Source organism: Rhinopithecus roxellana, chromosome 19, assembly GCF_007565055.1.
Source record: "Rhinopithecus roxellana isolate Shanxi Qingling chromosome 19, ASM756505v1, whole genome shotgun sequence".
NCBI lineage: Eukaryota > Metazoa > Chordata > Mammalia > Primates > Cercopithecidae > Rhinopithecus > Rhinopithecus roxellana.
This window is the reverse complement of record NC_044567.1, coordinates 19,601,212-19,622,507: the sequence shown is the minus strand read 5'-3', so window position 1 is coordinate 19,622,507 and position 21,296 is coordinate 19,601,212. Positions and strand designations below refer to the sequence as shown.

Here is a 21,296-nt window from a genome sequence, read left to right as displayed (position 1 = left end):
CAGGTTGGCCGGTGGGGGCGGGCTGGTGGTGGCCAATCTGATTGGTAAACCCCTGCCTCAAAACATCACCTTCATGGCCTAGGACTAGGGTCCGGGTGGGAGTGTCTCTGTGCGGCAGATGCACAAGCTCAAGTCCAGAGTCTACTAAAAATAATTTAATTAGAAACGGAGTTTTGGCAAGGGAGGCAGAAGCGGCTCCTTTTCTCCCCTTGGCCGCCCACCCAGCAACCAACGAGGAAATCCCCGCGGTGCTCCGTCAGGGCCGTGCCGCCGCCACCAGGGGGCGCCCAGCGCGCGGTCCACGTGGCAGAGGTCCACGTGGCAGAGGTGCGGGGAACAGCCACATGCCACAGTGGCAGGTACTAGGCCATCACTCCGAGCTCTCGCCTTCCGGGCCGCTGTCCGGCGTGGGCGGAAGGAGGGGTCTCCGGCGGGAGCGCTTGACCCGGCGCGAGGGCTGCAGCAGCCTCCGCTTCAGCACAGCTGTGGGCCGGGCGCCGAGCAGTCAAGGGCGGGAAGGCAGGGAAGCCTTGGGGGGCGGTGGGCCGGGGCCACGCAAGGTGGGACGGGGGCCTCGGGTGGGAACTCCTCACCAGCCACTGTGTCCTGGCTGTCCGCTGTGGGCCCCCAGTAGATGCTCTCCCCGCGTCGGAAGTTTCTGTGCAGCCGTGTGCAGAGCGTGGCCAGGGTGAGCAGCACCAGTAGGAAGGTCAGGGCCATGGCAGCCCAGGCGGCCTCTTCAGTGCGTGGGGTGGGACCGCGGGCTGCCCGTGGAGGCGCTGCTGCGCGAGGGGCCGGGGAAGCCTGACTTGAACAGACACAGCCCCCAGGGCTGCCTTGCCCGTTGAGCACCTGAGCCTCTGTCCTGGAGCTGGCACTGCCTCCAGGTGCCCCGGGCAGGAGGGAGACAGTGGGCACAGATGGGGCATTACTCTCCCTACCAGGGATTCCCACCATGGGCTGCTTGGCCTTCAAGCTCCCTGAGGAAGCAGAGGGAAACCTCAGGGCTGAGCGAGTGGGCTGGGGACCAAGGGCAGCCCGCAGCCTCCGCCTCTTGGCACCACTGAGAGAGGGCTGCCTGGGCCCTTGAGACGTCACCTCTGTGCCAGGGGGCCGCCAGCTCCGCAGAGCGAAGGCCAGAGCCAGGGCCTACGGAGAGGGGAGACAGCAATCACCCTGCTGGCCCTCTCAGAGAACCCAAGGACCAACAAGCCTGGGCCCAGCGCCTCTTACCTGCACACACCCTCTCCGGCACAGCCTCCCTCTACCCGGGGTTGGCTCAGTGGGCACAGGCCCTGAAAGGCTTTCACAATAGATCCATGCCTTCTTCTTCCTCTCCTTCCTCCTCTGCCTCCTCATCAGCCAGTGGGCGGCCCAGGTTGGCTCTACCCAGGCCATCTCCAGCGCCAGCTCCCATGCAGTCAGCACCAGTGGCTATGACAGGAGGTAACTGTTAGAGCTATGAGGAAGGTGGGAACAAGCAAGAGGAAACCCTTGAATTTTTCTTTCCCTGCACACGGGGCCTTTTGCCAGGGCCAGGAAAGCGCCTTTCATCAGCTACATACCCGATCCTGCGTGAGGCTGGAGTCAGGGGCGAGGGAGGGGTTAGTCATACAAGCATAGGCCAGGAGGGCAAGCTGGAGCTTCAGCCAGGGGTGGGCACAGGGGTGGTAGAGGAAGGTGACATCCTCAGCCTGGAGGAAAGGCACACAGACATCAAAGCAGGCCCAGAGCCCTCCCAGAGAATCTCAAGTTCTCCCATCCAGGGGGCCAGTTTAAAGGTACTCCCAGGATAGCTGGATGGCTCTTCTACCTTCAGGGTCCAGAAAGGACAAAGGGCTCTGGGTATTGGCAGGTACCCGCTCTTGCCTCTGAGTGTTCCTTTCACCCTTCCTTTCCATCAAGTCCCACCCTTCAAAGATCACAGCATGCCTGGATAATCCTGCCAGACTCAGACCACACTCTAGCTATATTTCCTGCAGGTGTAACAATGGCTCTACAGGTTCACAATCCAAGCCATAAGCATCCCCCAAAAGAAGACCATCGATCCGATCTATACAATTTCCCAAGAGCATCCAAATACAGAGCAGGCAGGCAGCAGGTGCACAATCTCAGGATGGAAATACTCCATCAATCATTCATTATTCTTTGATTGAGTTGACTTGGTGCTCAGTGCCGTGCCAGATGCTGTAGGAGATGCCAAAGAACTCCTGGACTCTGCTTGCAAGGAATGTATAAGAAACTCAGGGAAACAACTACTGCAAATAAAAGAGCAAACTAATAAAACTTAGTGATTAGTTGCTAAATTGTCAGAGATAGATTCAGAGGAGGAGGGGAGGAATAAAGGCTGATGCCATCAGGCAATGTCTCAGGGGGAGGTGATTCCTGCTGGGGCTGGGAAGAGGGATGGGGGAATATGGCAGGAGGGGAGGGAGCTGCACTCTCTGATTTCAGGATAGGCCAGGTGTGGAGGAGAATAAACAGGAGCAAAGGGGCTGTGCTGGGGGCGAGGCTGGAACTCATTTCTGTGGCAAACAGCCTGACACAACTGGAGAGGAACCAAAGATGTGGAGAGGTCAGACGAAGCTTACTTAAGTAAGGCCTGAAAAGCCAGGCCAGAGAGTACGGCCACGATAAGGTGGGAAATAAGGAGCCATTGACAGTTTGTGAACAGAGGAATGACTTCATGAAAGGGTGTTTGAGGAAAGGAATCTGGTAGGTGGCAAAGTAAGGCAATGACTCTTGGCCTGGAGCTATTACAGAGAATTTTTTTTTTTTTTTTTTTTTTTTTTTGAGACAGTCCCGCTCTGTCGGCCAGGCTGGAGTACAGTGGCACGGTCTCGGCTCACTGCAACCTCTGCCTCCCGAGCTCAAGCAATTCTCCTGCCTCAGCCTCCCCAGTAGCTGGGATTACAGGGGTGTGCCACCACGCCTGGCTAATTTTTGTATTTTTAGTAGAGATGGGGTTTCACCATGTTAGCCAAGCTGGTCTTGAACTCCTGACCTCAGGCAATCCACCTGCCTCAGGCTCCCAAAGTGCTGGGATTACAGGCATGAGCCACTGTGCCCGGCCAATTTAAGTTAGGTATTTCAGGCCAGGCATGGTGCCTCACGCCTGTAATCCCAGCACTTTGGGAGGCTGAGGCAGGTAGATCACTTGAGGTCAGGAGCTCAAGACCAGCCTGGACAACATGGTGAAACCTCGTCTCTACTAAAAATACAAAATTAGATGAGGTAGGCGTCACACGCCTGTAATCCCAGCTGCTCAGGAGGCTGTGGCATGAGAATTGCTTGAACCTGGAGGCAGAGGTTGCAGTAAGTGCCACTGCACTCCAGCCTGGGCGACAGAGTGAGACTCCATTTCAAATAATAATAATAAATAATAATAATAAGTATTTCAAAGGAAAGATCAGAGGAGCTGGCAATGAAGATGGAGAGGCTGCCACGGAAGCTGAGCCCGCAGTGTGGAGCCTGGGAACCAGAGGCACACTCCTTCCACTTTGCAGCTCTGTACTGTCCCTGGTGCTGGCACACACCCTCCCTTGCTGCTCACAGGTAGAGACAAAATTCATACCCTCTCCTACAGAAAACTGGGGCCCACAAAGTCAGGAGACTTCCAGCTGTCCCCTCAGGGAGCTGGAGCCTGGGCTTTTTCCAGCTACTCTCAGAGAGAGTTCCACTCACAGCCACTTGTCCACAAAGCCAGCTACCCAACAGCATCCTGACACAGCATTGCAGATGACAGGCCTATGGCTCACTGTCTTTGAGCCATCTGTCCTGGGCTTGGAGGTGGGGCGGAGAACTAGAGCCCTGCCTCTGCCTGAGGGAAGTGGTAAGGAATGGGGCCCATCAGCAGAAAAGGCGGGGAAGCCTGCTAAGAGCTCCTGTCTCCAGGCGTGGACACCAAGGGTGGGCCCCTGCTTGTACTCACCTGTCCTGGGCTCACTTGTGTGTAGGTCACTCTTGGTGACACCTATACATGGGGAAAGAACAGAGCTTAGGGCAGCTGGGGGACTCCGTGTGTGTGTGTGGTAGGGCGGGGACGGCAGGCCCCAAGCGCCAGGCTGGGATGGAGAAGTTGGCTACTGAGGACGGAGGAACCGGCAGAGGTCCCCAGATGGTGACTGTGGAGGGTGCGGAGAGAACTGAGCGGGACTGGGCTAGCCTTTCACACCCCTTTCTCCCTGGGCCCTTCAGGGCTCCTACCTGCGGGGGCAGAGGCCACAAGCCCTCGGGACAATGGGCTCCCGCCTCCTCCGCCTGCCCAGCCATCACCTGTGGGTCCAAAGCGCAGAGCTGGGGCGCTGGACATGACGAGGCCCTGCCCTCTCCCTCCCCAGGCCCAGACCGCCAGCGGAAGAACTCCGCGTCCCCCTCGGCGCGCCACTCCTTCCAGGACGAACTTTTGGCAAAGCGCTTTGAGCTCCCGGGCCGAGGCCTTCCCAGGAGCGGGTCACCTTACCTCGCTGGGACCCAGGAGCCTCGCAAGGGCTGCCAAGAGAAGCAGCTGGGGCGAAGGCGGAGTAGGCGCCATCCCAGGCGGCCCCAGGCCGGGCCCGCCGCCCTGCCAGCGAGAGAGCGCGCGCGTCCCGCCCCTCCAGCCCCAGCGCCGCCCGCGCCGCCCGCGCGTCCGTAGGCCCTGGGCTCGCGCGCGCCCCTCCCCTGACAGTGGGCCCCCGGTCTCGCCCCGCCCCAATGCCCGCCCACAGCAGCGGAGCGTGCGCGCACGCGTCCTAAACCTGAAGCCGGAAAAGTTAAGCGTGTGAGACGGGTCAGAGCGTAAGTCTCAGCAGGGCAGGCGGGGGCCCCTTGCCTCGTCCGGGGATTCGTCTCAGCGCGTCCCTGCAGCCTGCAGAACACAGCTGCAGCGCCTGTATGGGATCGTGGAGCGGGGTGTAGGGCCGGAAATGGGATCCCTGTGGACCGGGTGGCCCAGGCCAGGGAGACGGGTACACTCCTCTGGCAAACCCGCTTCAGATTTGTCGGTGTGACCTGCAACGAGAAGAGGGGCAGAATCATTAAAGCAGGAGGAACTGCTGAAGGGAGAAGGTCCCACCTCTGGAGCTTCGCCGTCGGCCCACCCCACTCCCGCCCTCGCAAATAGGGTCCGAACCCGGAGGAACCTCTGGGGGTGTCTCCGCTCCCCAGAGTCTCCAGACCCAGAAGCCCCGGGAGGCGGGAGCCGGCCGAGAGGCTGCTGTGTTCCCCACCTCCGCCGTCGCCCAGCGGTGGCGGGCGCACGTCCAGAAAGAGATTGGTCGCCGCAGGATGGGGAAGCCACAGGCCTCACCCCCAGGAGGTGCGCTGGCCGGCCCGGCCCGCCCCGCAGCGGGGCGCTGGTTCTGGTTCCCTCTCCAGGATTTGGGGGAAAACGTGGGTAGAGAGCGAGGGGTCGAGATGCCCATCCCAAAGCTTGGAAACAGCGAGAACGTGTTATTTCCTTGGTCTCCCATGCACCCCGGTTTACGAGGCGTTCCTTGTAGGTCGGACGGGCATCCCTGTCGCAGGGCGCCCGAGTGTGTCCTTTTCTCCGACAGACTCTCGGAGGCGTGGGGCTGCTCCTTCTGGGAAAGCTCCTCCCGGGCTGAAGATTTCCTTTACGTGGAGCCCCGAGCTCGCCGGGACAGGGGCCAGGAGTCCGCGGGGCCCGCACTGATGCAGGCAGGGAAGCAGCAGCCTCCCGCCAGCGGCTCGGACGCCGTGCCCGCCCTCGCTGGTCCGGTGCAGGACCCCGCCCAGCCAAGTTACTTGCGGGGCTGCGGGGCTGGACTGGGGAGAGCGGGGCCGGTTGAGGGCAGAGCGCGCGGCCGCCGCCCCACCGGGGCCCGGGAGCCGGCGCCCGGAGCTGCGACTTACTCACCTCTCCCTTCTGCTTCTTTTCATCGGCCTCTGAGGGCACAGCGCACAGGGTCTAGCAGAAGACTCTGATGACAGTCTGGTCCCCAAGCCTCGGCCTCCAGTCTCCCCACGTCTCTATGGCCAACACCGCTCTCCCCGGCTCGTGCCCTCCCCACTCCCTTCCGGCTGCCGGCGTGCCCTCCCTCCCTGGTGGCAGCGGCTCCTCTCACCCTCTGCTCCCACTTGTTGCAATTGCTGTACAAAGGGCCGGGGCAGAGGTGGGGGCCGGGCGAGGGCAGCCGGGCCCGAACTGGCTGCCTCTGCCGGGCCACGGCCAATCCAGAGCGCGCCCGCGCGGGAGGGCCCTGGGCAGCCGCCGCCGGCGGGTGGAGCCGCGGGCAAAGCGCGGAGCTCGTGAAGTAGACGGCCCTGCCGCCCGCCGCCCGCCCGGGCTCTCTGGCTTCGCCATGCCGCCGTGGGGCGCCGCCCTCGCGCTCATCTTGGCTGTGCTCGCCCTGCTCGGCCTGCTTGGCCCGCGGCTCCGGGGACCCTGGGGGCGCGCCGTCGGAGAGAGGACCCTGCCGGGGGCCCAAGACCGGGACGACGAGGAGGCGGACGGCGGAGGCCCCGCGGACCAGTTCAGTGACGGGAGCGAACCACTGCCGGGCGGGTGCAGCCTTGTCTGCAAGCCGTCGGCCCTGGCCCAGTGCCTGCTGCGCGCGCTGCGGCGCTCGGCGGTGCTGGAGCCCGGCCCGCGCTCTTGGCTCTCCGGGCCCCACGTGCAGACCCTCTGTCACTTCATCCTGCCCGTGGTGCCTGGGCCTGAGCTGGCCCGGGAGTACCTGCAGTTGGCGGACGATGGGCTAGTGGCCCTGGACTGGGTGGTGGGACCTTGTGTTAGGGGCCGCCGGATCACCAGCGCCGGGGGCCTTCCTGCGGTGCTTCTGGTGATCCCCAATGCGTGGGGTCGCCTCACCCGCAACGTGCTCGGCCTCTGCTTGCTCGCCCTGGAGCGCGGCTACTACCCGGTCATCTTCCATCGTCGCGGCCACCACGGCTGCCCACTGGTCAGCCCCCGGCTGCAGCCTTTCGGGGACCCGTCCGACCTCAAGGAGGCGGTCACATACATCCGCTTCCGACACCCGGCGGCGCCGCTGTTCGCGGTGAGTGAAGGCTCGGGCTCGGCGCTGCTACTGTCCTACCTGGGCGAGTGCGGCTCCTCCAGCTACGTGACAGGCGCCGCCTGCATCTCGCCCGTGCTGCGCTGCCGTGAGTGGTTCGAGACCGGCCTACCCTGGCCCTACGAGCGGGGCTTTCTGCTCCACCAGAAGATCACTCTCAGCAGGTGGGTAACGGAGGCTGCAGACCAGCATGGAAGGAATAGAGGGCCTGAGCTGGCTAAGAAACAGAAACAGCTATGCATAGCATTGGAACAAACAGGCGTGGGCTAGTTTGGGCAAAGTTCTCTGAACACATCTTCCAAAGCCTTCCAAATCCTGTAATCTAGACAGAACCGGGGAAGCGGGTTTAAAGGTCATCGGTATTACTGTGCTAGAGCAGGGACTCCTGCCCCAGCCCCTTGCCTCATCTCAGCACCCCGGGCTGTATCCTGGCAATTTGAGCACCTGGCCCACGACAGCAGAGATACCTGACATTTACCACTTAGCCCACAGCTTGACAACTCAGCAAAGAGCACTCTGGATACCACTGCAAACGATTATCTGCCCAGAATGTTTACTCACAGTCTCTAAGCCTGGAGGTGACAGGAATCAGAAATATGGTAGCATTTGAGGCCAGGTGCAGTGGCTCCCGCCTGTAATCCCAGCACTTTGGGAGGCCAAGGCAGGAGGATCACTTGAGCCCAAGAGTTTGAGACTAACTTGGGCAACATAGGGAAACCAGTCTCTACAAAAATTTCTTTTTTTAATTAGCTGGGTGTGGTGGCATGCATCTGTGGTCCCAGCTACTCAGGAGGTGGAGACGGGAGGATCACCCAAGCCCAGAAGTTCAAGGCTGCAGAGAGCCTTGGTCAGGCCACTACACTCCAGCCTGGGTGACAGAGCGACACCCTGTCTCAAAAAAAATATATATGTATATACACACACAGACATATACACACACACATATATATAGGCATTTATTAAAATTATTTATTTATTTATTTATTTTTGAGACAGAGTCTCACTCTGTCACCCAGGCTGAAGTGTAATGACATGATCTAGGCTCACTGTAACCTCCACCTTCTGGGTGCAAGCTATTCTCTTGCTTTAGCCTCCCAAGTAGCTGGGGACTACAGGCGTGCACCACCAAGCCCAGCTAATTTTTAATATATTTGTTGGTAGAGGCAGGGTTTCTCCACGTTGGCCAGGCTGGTCTGGAACCCCTAACCTCAAGTGATCCGCCTGCCCCAGCTTTCAAAGTGCCAGGATTACAGGTGTGAGCCACCGTGCCCAGCTGTTTGTTTGTTTGTTTTTTGAGGCAAGATCTTATTCTGTCCCCCAGGCTGGAGTGCAGTGGCGGGATCACCACTCATTGCAGCCTTGAGTTCCTGGGCTCAGGTGACATTCCCAGCCTGCACTCTGGCTTCTTCTTAGGAGAGGGCAGAATGAGGTCGAAGTCATTATGGCAACAGTGTGGTGTAGCAGAAAGACTTGGGATGTGGGAGTCAGACCCCCACCTCAGCTTCCCGAGTAGCTAAGACTATAGGCACATGCCACCATGCCCGGTTAATTTTTGTATTTTTTGTAAAGATGGGATTGTGCCATGTTGTCCAGGCTGGTCTTGAATGTCTGGACTCAGGGAATCCACCTGTCTTGGCCTCCCAAAGTGCTGGGATTACAGGTGTGAGCCACTGTGCCTGGTCAGAGATGAACATCTAATTTCAACTGAGGCTGGATTGAGCTACTCAAAAGACGGAGCTGCCCATCCTGGCCTCCTTGTCAGAATGCCAGACCCTCTCCAGGGGGCTAGAAACAGCATAGATGTTCTCTGTTACCCAAAGCAGTTGCTCTGAGGCCCCCATTTAGGAATCCACCCAGTAAATTACAGACTCAATTGCTTCCTCTGCCAGGCAGCACACTCTGTAGGAATATCTACCCCAGTTATACCCAATCAACATCACACTCATGTGACATTACCAGGACAGGATGTTAGTTTAAAAAACAAAAATAAAAACAATGCAACCTAAAGTCAAATGTGAATGATTAGCAGACGTGTCACCTGCTGGTTTGGATACTCTGAGCCAACAAGTTCTTCTAGGAGCAGTTCAGGTTACAGGTCATAGCAAGTTCTCTACAGAGGGCCAGAATTTGCGGTTAGGAGGAGAACTGTCAGCAGCTGTGAGGTCAAATGTTGCCCCTAGGGCACATAGGCAGGTGCAGTGATGCTGTGAATGACAGGCCTAGTGGGCACCGTCTTCATATAAGAAGGAGGGAGGAGGAACCCATTGCTGTGCTGAGAAATGCCCACCCATGTGGCTGGATCTTCCCACTTCCCTAGAGAAGCCAGACACCTGCATTTTATGTGAAGTCTTCTAATTTTATTATTTTATTTATTTATTTATTGAGACAGAGTCTCACTGTCACCAGGCTGGAATGCAGTGGCACGATCTCGGCTCACTGCAACCTCTGCCTCCTGGGTTCACCGATTCTCCTGCCTCAGCCTCCCGAGTAGCTGGGACTACAGGTGTGCACCACCACACCCAGCTAATTTTTGTATTTTTAGTAGATCTGGGGTTTCACCATGTTGGCCAGGATGGTCTCGATCTCGTGACCTTGTGATCCACCCACCTCAGCCTCCCAAAGTTCTGGAATTGCAGGCATGAGCCACCGTGCCTGGCTGATTTTATTATTTTATTTTATTTTATTTTGTTTATTTTTTTAAACAAGGTCTGTGTCACCCAGGCTGGAATGCAATGGTACAGTCATAGCTCACTGCAGCCTTGACCTCCCAGGCTCAAGCAGTCCTCCCACCTCAGCCTCCTGAGTAGCTGGGACCATAGGCTTGAGCCACCATACCAGGCTAATTTTTTTTTCTTTTTTTTTTCTTAGAGATGGGTTTTCGCCATGTTGCCCAGGCTGTTCTCAAACTCCTGGACTCAAGCGATCCACCCACCTTGGCCTCCCAAAGTGCTTGGATTACAGGTGTGAGCCACCACAACCAGCCTCATCTAGTTTTAAATGACGGCCATGAAATGAAATTTTTTCAAAGCCCTAAATGGCCAAAGAAAGCTTCTGTGGCCAGATCTGGCCTGCGGACTGTCTCTCTATCTCATCTGCTGTCACCTGATGTTCTCATTCTTCCCTCTCTTTCCCACCTTCCCCACCCAACGACTCACTGCCAGGTATGCCACAGCCCTGGAGGACACTGTGGACACCAGCAGACTGTTCAGGAGCCGTTCCCTTCGAGAGTTTGAGGAGGCTCTCTTCTGCCACACCAAAAGCTTCCCCATCAGCTGGGATACCTACTGGGACCGCAACGACCCCCTCCGGGATGTGGACGAGGCGGCCGTGCCTGTGCTATGTATCTGCAGTGCTGACGACCCCGTGTGTGGACCCCCAGACCACACTCTGACCACTGAACTCTTCCACAGCAACCCCTACTTCTTCCTCCTGCTCAGTCGCCACGGAGGCCACTGTGGCTTCCTGCGCCAGGAGCCCTTGCCAGCCTGGAGCCACGAGGTCATCTTGGAGTCCTTCCGGGCCTTGACTGAGTTCTTCCGAATGGAGGAGAGGATGAAAGGGCTGAGCAGGCACAGAGCTTCCTTCCTTGGGAGCCGTCGTCGCGGGGGAGCCTTGCAGAGGCGAGAGGTCTCTTCCTCTTCCAACCTGGAGGAGATCTTTAGCTGGAAGCGATCATACACAAGATGAGAGACCTGGCCCAAGAACCCCCAAGTCCTGCAAAGAAAAACAGAGCTGGGCAAGGGAGAGTCCTGGAAAGATGGGGTGGACTGAACAGAGGGAGCTCCAGCTCTGTGCTCCTCATTCAGTCCCTCTCTCTTAAACTGGTGCCTTGAAGGAGATGGAATGCCCTGCGAGCCTGCGCTCACTTCATCCTCAGCAGAACTCCTGCCTGGCCTCTGCTCGGCATATCCCTACTCATCCGGTCAGCAGCGGAGTGTTCCAGTCACTGTCTCCTGTCACTGACATCACAAGCCAAAGGATGGCACTTTTTCAATCCATGGACACAGGAGAAAATGCCCTCTTACTGGCAGTGACTAGAGGGATGAGACATTTGTGTATGTCATAGGGCAGTGACCCCGATTCTCAAGTGGCCCTGGAGCCACTTGATGTCATTAGGACAGGATGTTTGTGTCTCAGCCCCACTTCCCTCATTTGCTCTGTGGTTGTGGCACCCTGCTTTGACCGAATGCTCTGGCACCTGCGGCAGCAGGCTTGTGTGTGTGAGAAGGGTGGCAGAGGCAGTGGGGCTGGCTCGGTGAGGGCCCGGCAGGTAGAGAATGTGAACGTCCATCTCAAGGAATGCGAAGGTCCAATCTCTCAGAGGAGCTCTGCAAGTCCCAGCTGGGAATGGGGCTGATCTGGCCCCCAAGCCTCACTGGAGAGATCCCAAGAGTATTTTACAAATAGGAAGCGCTCTCATGCAGGGTCTGAGGGCTTTGCTAGACCATGGTTCAAGGAGTCAGAATCTTGGCTACTCTACATGCTCCCTCTGGCACCATTTCAGGGGATTACTCCAGAGAGCTGCAGCCAGAGCTGTTTATCTCCTGAGATATGGACTTTCTCTAAATCAGGAAAAGTACAAACCTCATAACTTAGGTGTTTTCTGGTTAGTTGCTCCCTTTTCTGATGCTACTACTGGCCTCTCCCTTTCCAGAGCCAGGAGACACATCTGGGACCAGAGGAAACAAAAGCACCAAGAGGTTGACTAGAGCTGACCAGTGATTTACAAATATTTCACATTACAATGTTTTGTCTGCTCAATTACTCAAAGGCCATCCCTTTAAAGGCAGAAAAGCTTCCTCTTAGATCTAGCCACTCAGCAACTAAGTGGGTATTTGGTTTTATGAAGAATAATGCTGAGGACCAGAGATAGTACATCAGAGATAAGATACAGTATACAAGTTGATCTAAATATTCTGGTTTGGATTAGGCAATTAAAATTTTTTTGGCAACAGGATATATGTTTCCATGTGTTGCTAAGATTCAAAAACTTTACCCTGAAGTTTTATTTTAATCGTCATTGAGAAAGAGGGCTCCTGTTCTGACCTCACAAACAGCAAAGCAGTTGTAAAGAAGAGAGCTGCTTATACCAAAACCCACATCCCAAGACTTGGCATAAGGTATTCCTGAGGCCATGATTTCAGGTTTAGATAATCTTGCCCCAGCCTTGTTCTTCTAGATCAAATCAGAAGAAACTTCGAAATAACTCCAAGAATCTGCACTGAAATGTAGACAGCACTTGATTGTCTAAGGCACATTATCCTGTTGTGAAAAATTATCTCCCTCCTGGCAGAGAGCCGTGGTGCACACCTGTAATCCCAGCACTTTGGGAGGCCGAGGTGGGTGGATCACAAGGTTAGGAGATCGAGACCATCCTGGCTAACACGGTGAAACCCCATCTCTACTAAAAATACAAAAAATTAGCTGGGCATGGTGGTGGGCACCTGTAATCCCAGCTACTCAGGAGGCTGAGGCAGGAGAATGGTGTGAACCTGGGAGGCAGAGCTTGCAGTGAGCCGAGATCGCACCACTGCACTCCAGCCTGGGTGACAGAGTGAGACTCCATCTCAAAAAAAAGAAAAAAAGGGCTGGGCGCGGTGGCTCATGCTGGTAATCCCAGCACTTTGGGAGGCCGAGGCAGGTGGATCACGAGGTCAGGAGATCGAGACCATCCTGGCTAAAACGGTGAAACCCTGTCTCTACTAAAAATGCAAAAAATTAGCCAGGCGTGGCAGTGGGCGCCTGTAGTCCCAGCTACTCAGGAGGCTGAGGCAGGAGAATGGCGTGAACCTAGGAGGCGGAGCTTGCAGTGAACCGAGATCGCACCACTGCACTCCAGCCTGGGCGACTGAGCGAGACTCCGTCTCAAAAAAAGAAAAAAGAAAAAAAGAAAAATTATCTCCCTCCTCCCCACTTCTTGTTTCTCCTCCTCCACATTCCTCATCTGACTTTCTTTTGCCATTTCTAAGCAGGATAAATAAAAAGGAACTGAAATTACAGAAGCTGTTCTACCGCTGGTGAACAACAGCCTTGGTGTAAGGCTTGGTGAGGGACATTTACTGCCATCTGGCCATCCCCTACCACCAGCTGCCCTCCACATCTGGAACAGTAGGGATTTCAGTTAATTAGGGTCTTGCAGTCCCAGTTGCCCTGCAAAATGGGAAGCAGCCTAGTGGTTTTTAAACCCTAAGGCTTAAAGAGTCCGCAAGGGTGAAAATCTGCATCGTTTCTCTAGAAACTATCCAGATACCGCAGGACTCTGGTTCTTCAGGAGAACAGCTTTTGGATAAATAGGGTTGGTTTTCCTTTCCCTTTTGATAGGAAAAAAAAATTTCCAGGGAGAGAAATGTATAAACTTGGTAGTTACAGTGTGAAGAATGGCAGAATCAGCCTCAGTTGAGATTCCATTTATTCCTTTGAACCCTGAACTCCAGTGACCTGAACCCTAAAGTATTTCTCTTCCATGGCTCTTGTGCCAGATGCACCCACTGCATATCCCAAGAACATTCTCTCATTTTCCCATTACTACTTGAAGACTAGGGCTGAAATGCCTGGTTTGTTTTTTGTGTTTTTTGTTTTGTTTTGTTTTTTGTTTTTTGGGGGGTTTTTTTGCTGAGAAAGTGTAGTTTCTGTTCAAGCAGGAAAGGTTTGGATAACCCTGTCCTTTAGCCTAATGATTCAAGAATCACACAGGTGAATTCTGCTTTGGTAAATAGCTAATTGTGTGAAGCCAGCTGGAGGAGCCCCAGGCACACTGTTCTACGAATGGGTGGCCCTTGAACAAGTGATGAGTTTGAGGAAGCAAGAAACAAACAACAAAACCAACCAATAGGCAGGACATAGTGACTCATACCTGCAGTACCAGCACTTTGAGAGACTGAGGTGGGAGGATCACTTGAGGCCAAGAGATTGAGACCAGTCTAGCCAACATAGCAAGACCCCATCTCTACAAAAAATTCAATTACCTAGGCATGGTGGTGCACCCTGTAGTCCCAGCCACTTGGGAGACTGAGGTGGTAGCACTGCTTCAGCCCTGGAGGTCGAGACTTCAGTGAACCCCTCCCAAACATCTAAGAAGTACCACTGAGTTGGACTTTGCAGGTGGTGGGTCTTCAGTGATCTTCAGGCCTCATTATTTGCTTGCCTCCTTTTTGGTGTCCGTTATTTACCAACATCTTCAAATGGTAAGGTTAAAAAATTAATACAAATAAGGAAACGAGCCAGGTGCAGTGGCTCACTGCAAAGTGCAGTAACCCCAGCACTGTGGGCAGGCAGATCATTTGAGTCCAGGAGTTCAGTACCTAGGCAACATGGTGAAACTCCATCTTTACAAAAAATACAAGATTAGCTGGGTGTGGTGGCACATGCCTGTAGTCCCAGCTACTTGGGAGATTGAGGTGAGAGAATCGCATGAGCCTGGGACGCAGAGGCTGCAGTGAACCAAGACTGCGCCACTGCACTCCATCTTGGTCAACAAAGCCCTGTCTCAAAATAATAATGAAAATAATAAAACAAAAAGCCAATGACTAAAGGGAGGCATTAATTCAGAAGTGGCAATTGAGTCCTCTGTCTCTAGCCATGGATCAGAATGTGGAAAGCAGACAACTGCTTCTGAAAGTTTCTGTGAGTTCTAAGTTCTGATCTCTGATATCAAGATTGTGCTAAGCTATAACTTAATTCTCATAATTTAGTATTTTATGTATTTATATATAGATTTCCAGGGTGGCTTGGCTGGAGACGACAGTTGAAAAACACAGCACTAAATTCTCTGAGAAGCCATCATCTCTGTTTTGAGTGACGATATCCTAAGACTTGGATACTGATAGAAAAGAGGCCTTGGCCGGGTGCGGTGGCTCACACCTGTAATCTCAGCACTTTGGGAGGCCGAGGCGGGCAGATCACCTGAGGTCGGGAGTTCGAGACCATCCTGAGCAACATGGAGAAAACCCCGTCTGTACTAAAAATACAAAATTAGCCATGCATGGTGGTGCATGCCTGTAAACCCAGCTACTTGGGAGGCTGAGGCAGGAGAATTGCTTGAACCTGGGAGGTGGAGGTTTCAGTGAGCTGAGATTGCGCCATTGCACTCCGGCCTGGGCAACAAGGGCAAAACTCCATCTCAAAAAGAAAAAGAAGAAGAAGAAGAAAAGAAAAAGAAGGCCGGGCGCGGTGGCTCAAGCCTGTAATCCCAGCACTTTGGGAGGCCGAGACGGGCGGATCACGAGGTCAGGAGATCGAGACCATCCTGGCTAACACGGTGAAACCCCGTCTCTACTAAAAAATACAAAAATCTAGCCGGGCGAGGTGGCGGGCGCCTGTAGTCCCAGCTACTCCGGAGGCTGAGGCAGGAGAATGGCATAAACCCGGGAGGCGGAGCTTGCAGTGAGCTGAGATCCGGCCACTGCACTCCAGCCCGGGAGACAGAGCGAGACTCCGTCTCAAAAAAAAAAAAAAAAAAAAAAAAAAAAGAAAAGAAAAGAAAAAGAAAAAGAAAAAAGAAAGAAGGGAAGGGGAGGGGAGGGGGCCAGGCATGGTGGCTCACACCTGTAATCCTAGCACTTTGGGAGACTGAGGCGGATGGATCGCTGGAGTCCAGGAGTTTGAGACCAGCCTGCCTGGGCAACATGGTGAAAACCTGTCTCTACAAAAAATACAAAAATTAGCCGTGTATGATGGCGCATGCCTGTATGCCCAGCTACTAGAGAGGCTGAGGTGGGAGAATCACTTGAGCCTAGGAAGTCAAGGCTGCAGTGAGCTGTAAACATGCCTGGGCAACAGAGCAAGACCCTGTCTCAAAAAAAGAAAAGAGAAAAGGTCTCAAAACAAGGAAGTGTCACCTTGACTTTATACATAACCTCAGAACCACCTAGAGTCAGAAACTCTTCTGTATTCATCTTCCATCCCAAACCACAAGATCCTTTCTCAATCCATCACCGTTAGTAATGAATGCCGAGGTATCTTCCTTTAGAGATGAACTTTAGCATGAATTCCTCTTCCTGCTTAAACAAGCCGATACACTTGGCCACTCTGGTGGAACTTGGTAACAATGCCAATAAAAGTAGTATTTGTGATTATTCAGTCAAGCCACAAAGGATGACACCAGAAATTGTTTGACTCATTATCACAATTTGCAGATATAAGATTGCATTCAGGAAGGCTTGAGAAGTTGTACATAGGGAGTGTCCAAGTACTCAGAGACGAAATGAATGCCCCAGGAAACAGTAAGTTTCCTTCATCATCAGTGAGATATTCCCACTGATAATCCCATGATTATTATCCCATAATTCCCACGATAATTCCATCATCAGTGGGATATTCAAGCTAGACTGCCCCTTGGCACATATCATGGAGAAAACATGTGGCAAGAAATGAGGATGAACTAGATCAGATATCCAGTTTCGTCTCATCTAAGGTCTGTGAATTAAAATAAATAATGCTAATGATCTTAGTGTGTGTAACAACTTAAGGTGAGTTTCTGGACTCAAGGATCAGAAAACCACAGACCTAACCAGGATCCTGGGAGTTGAGAGATAACATAAATTTTAATGCCCTGCTATAGTGACCAGAGTGAGTGTGTGTGTCTGTGGCTTTTGTTTGCTTGTTTAAGGTCTTGCTCTGTCACCTTGGGTAGAGTGCAGTGGTGCAATCTTGGCTCACTGCATCCTCAACCTCCTGAGCTCAAGCGATCCTCCCACGTCAGCCTCATAAAGTGATGGTACTACAGGCATAAGCCCACCATTCCCGGGCCAGAGTGTTTTATTTTGTTTAGAGAAAGGGTTTTGCTCTGTCACCCAGGCTGGAGTGCCTAGTGGTGTGATCATGGTTTACTGCAGCCTCGACCTCCCGAGCTCAGGTGATCCTCCTACCTCAGACTCCTAAGTAGCTGGGACTACAGGCACACACCACCATGCCTGGCTAATTTTTGTATTTTTTGTATAGATAGGGTTTGTTACTATGTTACTCAGGCTGGTCTTGAACTGAACTCCTAGGTTCAAGGGATCTGCTCACCTTGGCCTCCCAAAAACCTGAGATTATAGGCGTGAGCTACCACACTTGGCCTCAGAGTATATTTTTAAGCTATACAATGATTATGCTCTAGTCATAATTGCGCAGAGGAGCTAAAGTTTTGAAAGTAAAATGATACTTCATTGAAACAATAAGATACTCATGCATCAAAAGTAAGTCTGTAGTCCCTGTAGTCTTTCCTTGTAATAATGCAATACCTTGCCTTAGTATTTAGTATGATTGAACAAAAAATTTCTCTCCAACTTATTTGTCTCTGAATAGTAAATCAGTCTCCCTGTAACACTGGAATGTTACTATTTTTTAAATCTCCAGAAACAAATATGTGCTGTTTATCTTCTGAAGTCCTCTGTGTACTAAGCCATGCTTGCCTGCTGTGGCGTTTAGCAGAGCCTCACTGCACATTCTCTATCCACTGGTTGTTGCCTCGTTTTGTAGATCTAGCCTCATGTGGCCTAACACTAACCAGTAGCATCTCTGTTTAATCAATAACCAGGCCTCCTGTTCTGGGCTAATAATTTCCCAGCAGGCGTACAATTCCCTGATCATTGATGGTACCTACAACAAATACATTATTCAGTGGACAAATGGTGTTTGTGTGTTGATAGGATACTGAAGTAATAGTTTGGAGATGTGGGTTCCAGTTTCTACTTCATCGATGACTTAAGTGACCCTGAGAAAGTTATTTTATGAGTTGTTCCATATGAAAAGACTGGGAATGTGTATAGGCCTTAATTTATAAGGTCTGTTAGGATATAATGAGATAGTTAATAGCATACAGATCCCATTCTCCAAGACTCTATTTAATTCCTCAACCAGAGCTCAAAGACCTCCATGATGAAGTGGCATCTGCTTTCAAATCACAATCTTTATTCTCTGATCAACATCTTGTAAGGCTAAGAAGTTCCAGTTGTTAATTGCACTGCAAAGTTGGGAAGGGCCTGGAAGAGCAGCATCTTTGAGCCTCATAGGTTGGGTTTGGGTTGCCCAGTTCAGGGCAAACTCTCCCAATCCCCACCCCCATATATGTACACATGCACTGATACCATGTCACAGCTAATCGGTTTCAAATCAATTTTGGTCCAAAACCGTCTGCATTTCTATTTCTTATAGATGAAGGTCAGAGAGGATGTGACTTTTAAGATCTCACAGTTAGTGATGGGGCTAAGACCAGACCCAAATTAGTGCTCTTTATGCCATACGTTATTTGCCTTTTCCTAATCACTGTCTGAGACGGTACTAAACAATGTCCATTTTGAACTCCAAAACGTAAAGGGTGGGGGTTTCAGGGAATCTCTCTTCAGAGCTGCTGGGGTGCACAACTGCATGAGGGGAGCCATGCACATTTATCTATAAATGGCACTCTTTAAAGTTCACTGCACAGCCTGCACAGAGCTAACACCCTCAGCAGCCTTTCTCTCCCTGTATCCGCTAAGAACAAGTATCTGAAAATAGGGTGGCAAAAGGTAAAGTCATTAATTGCCCAGGACACATACAGGACGACCCTGATTCTGCAGCTGACATCATGTGATGTAGGTGATGGCATAAGGGCTGTGAATCTAGCTGACCATCATGATTAATTTTTTTGTTTGTTTTTTTGAGATGGAATCTCACTTTGTTGCCCAGGCTGGAGTGCAGTGGCGTGATCTCAGCTTACTGCAACTTCCACCTCCTGGGTTCAAGCAACTCTCCTGCCTCAGCCTCCCGAGTAGCTGGGACTACAGGCACGCGCCACAACACCCAGCTAATTTGTCTACTTTTGTAGAGATAGAGTTTCTCCATGTTGGCCGGGCTGGTCTCAGACTCCTGACCACAAGTGATCCGCCCACCTTGGCCTCCCAAAGTGCTAGGATTATAGGCATAAGGCACTGTGCCCGGCCTCCCATGACTAATTTTATGTTCAAATTTCTTTTACAATCAGGTAGGATAGATTTTAAATTCTTTTTTTTTTCTTTTTTTGAGACGGAGTCTCGCTCTGTCGCCCAGGCTGGAGTGCAGTGGCCGGATCTCAGTTCACTGCAAGCTCCGCCTCCCGGGTTCACGCCATTCTCCTGCCTCAGCCTCCCGAGTAGCTGGGACTACAGGTGCCCGCCACCACGCCCAGCTAGTTTTTTGTATTTTTTTTAGTAGAGACGGGGTTTCACCGTGTTAGCCAGGATGGTCTTGATCTCCTGACCTCGTGATCTGCTCACTTCGGCCTCCCAAAGTGCTGGGATTACAGGCTTGAGCCACCGCGCCAGGCCAATAGATTTTAAATTCTAAGCATAACTCGAGTCTTTCCTCCCACTTTAATTTGAAGAACCCAATTGTGGGGAGAAAACAAAGAATCTTTTTTTTTTTTTTTTTTTTTTTTTTTTTTTTTTTTGAGAGGTAGTCTTGCTCTGTCGCCCAGGCTGGAGTGAGATCTGGGCTCACTGCAAGCTCCGCTTCCCGGGTTCACACCATTCTCCTGCCTCAGCCTCCCAAGTAGCTGGGACTACAGGCGCCCGACACCGCGCCCGGCTAATTTTTTTGTATTTTTAGTAGAGACGGGGTTTCATCATGTTAGCCAGGATGGTCTCGATCTTCTGACCTCGTGATCTGCTCACTTCGGCCTCCCAACGTGCTGGGATTACAGGCTTGAGCCACCGCGCCCAGCCAGAATCTTTTTTTAGAGACGGAGTCTCCTTATGTTGTCCCAGCTGGACCCCAAACTCCTGGGCTCAAGCAATCATCCCACCTCACCCCATCCTACTCCTGAGTAGGGGGGGAACTATAGGCGTGAACCTCTATGCCGCAGAAATCTTGTGTTTTAATCCCATTGAGTTACTCCAAATTCAGGTGGGTATATTGAAAATACTGGAGATGAGGTCTGGGGTCTAATCCTGGCTCCTAAAGGCAAAGTCTAGCTCTGACACCCAGGCTGGAATGTAGTGGTATGATCATGGCTTACTGCAGCCTCAACCTTCCAGGCTCAAGCGATCCTCCCACCTCAGCCTCCCAAGTAGCTGGGACTACAGACATGTGTCACCATGCTTAGCTAATATTTTTATTATTTTTTTGTAGAGATGGGGTCTCACTATGTTGCCCAGGCTGGTCTCAAACTCCTGGTCTCAAGCAATCCTTCCACCTCAGCCTCTCAAAGTGGTATGACTGCAGGCATGAGCCACTGCACCTGGCTGCCACACAGCTGTTTGAGGCAAGCAAATTAAACACTATATAAATGTTAATCTCAAAATAGTTTAATATCGACATCCTAGGAGTTAAAAAACTGCCACTTTAAGTCTTTTCAATATGGTAGGTACCCTAAATTATACTTTAAAAAATGGTACTTAAAACTGTTTCCTTGGTTGGGTGTGGTGGCTCACGCCTGTAATCCTAGCACTTTGGGAGGCCGAGGCAGGTGGATCATCTGAAGTCAGGAGTTCAAGACCAGCATGGCCAAGATGGAGAAATCCCATCTCTACTAAAAATACAAAAATTAGCTGGGCGTGGTGGCGCACACCTGTAATCCCAGCTACTTCAGAGGCTGAGAGCACGAGAATCACTTGAACCTGGGAGGCACAGGTTGTTGTGAGCCAAGATCACACCACTGCACTCCAGCCTGGGTAACAGAGAGAGGCTGCCTCAAAAACAAAAAACAAACAAAAAACCCAAAAGCTATTTTTTTTTTTTTTTTTTTTGAGATGGAATCTCGGTCTGTCACCCAGGTCAGAATGCAGTGGCCTGATCTTGGCTCACTGCAACCTTCACCTCCCAGGTTCAAGTAATTCTCCTGCCTATGCCTCCTGAGTAGCTGGGATTACAGGCACCCACCGCCTGGCTCATTTTTGTATTTTTATTATTTAATTTTATTTTGAGACGTAGTCTCGCTCTGTTTCCCAGGCTGGAGTGCAGTGGCACGATCTCAGCTCACTGCAAGCTCCGCCTCCCAGGTTCACGCCATTCTCCTGCCTCAGCCTCCCAAGTAGCTCGGACTACAGGTGCCCGCCACCATGCCCGGCTAACTTTTTGTACTTTCAGTAGAGACGGGGTTTCACTGTGTATTTTTAGTAGAGATGGGATTTCACCACGTTGGTCAGGCTAGTCTCAAACTCCTGACCTCAGATGATCTGCCTGCCTCAGCCTCCCAAAGTGCTGGGATTACAAGTTGAGCCATCACGCTTGGCCATATTTTCTTTTTAAATTAAAAAACATAAATCCCAGCCCCTAAGCATTTCCCCCTCTGAATTAGTCTTCTGACAAAAAAAAGTCACAGTGTTTTAAATAGGACTT

General features: G+C 52.4%; 2 protein-coding genes across 10 annotated transcripts; one reads left to right on the top strand and one right to left on the bottom strand.

The window, feature by feature from the left end:
* Positions 1-140: 140 nt before the first annotated feature.
* TP53I13 (tumor protein p53 inducible protein 13) lies at positions 141-4,947 on the bottom strand. Of its 9 annotated transcripts, XM_010367970.2 has the most exons (7): positions 4,463-4,622; positions 4,207-4,275; positions 3,932-3,973; positions 1,566-1,694; positions 1,234-1,434; positions 594-1,149; positions 141-483 (listed from the first exon to the last, which is right to left on the bottom strand). In XM_010367970.2, exons 1-7 carry the CDS (start codon positions 4,532-4,534, stop codon positions 371-373), a joined length of 1,182 nt encoding a protein of 393 aa, XP_010366272.1. In that variant the 5' UTR covers positions 4,535-4,622; the 3' UTR covers positions 141-370. The 9 variants fall into 9 exon arrangements, with proteins under 9 accessions (XP_010366272.1, XP_030779193.1, XP_030779191.1 ...); XM_030923333.1 differs by lacking the exon at positions 4,463-4,622 and adding an exon at positions 4,814-4,947 and having other exon boundaries at positions 141-1,149; XM_030923331.1 differs by having other exon boundaries at positions 141-1,149; positions 4,463-4,597.
* A 941-nt stretch (positions 4,948-5,888) lies between these two features.
* ABHD15 (abhydrolase domain containing 15) lies at positions 5,889-11,976 on the top strand. The gene is made up of 2 exons (XM_030923329.1): positions 5,889-7,183; positions 10,181-11,976. Exons 1-2 carry the CDS (start codon positions 5,928-5,930, stop codon positions 10,704-10,706), a joined length of 1,782 nt encoding a protein of 593 aa, XP_030779189.1. The 5' UTR covers positions 5,889-5,927; the 3' UTR covers positions 10,707-11,976.
* Positions 11,977-21,296: the final 9,320 nt, after the last annotated feature.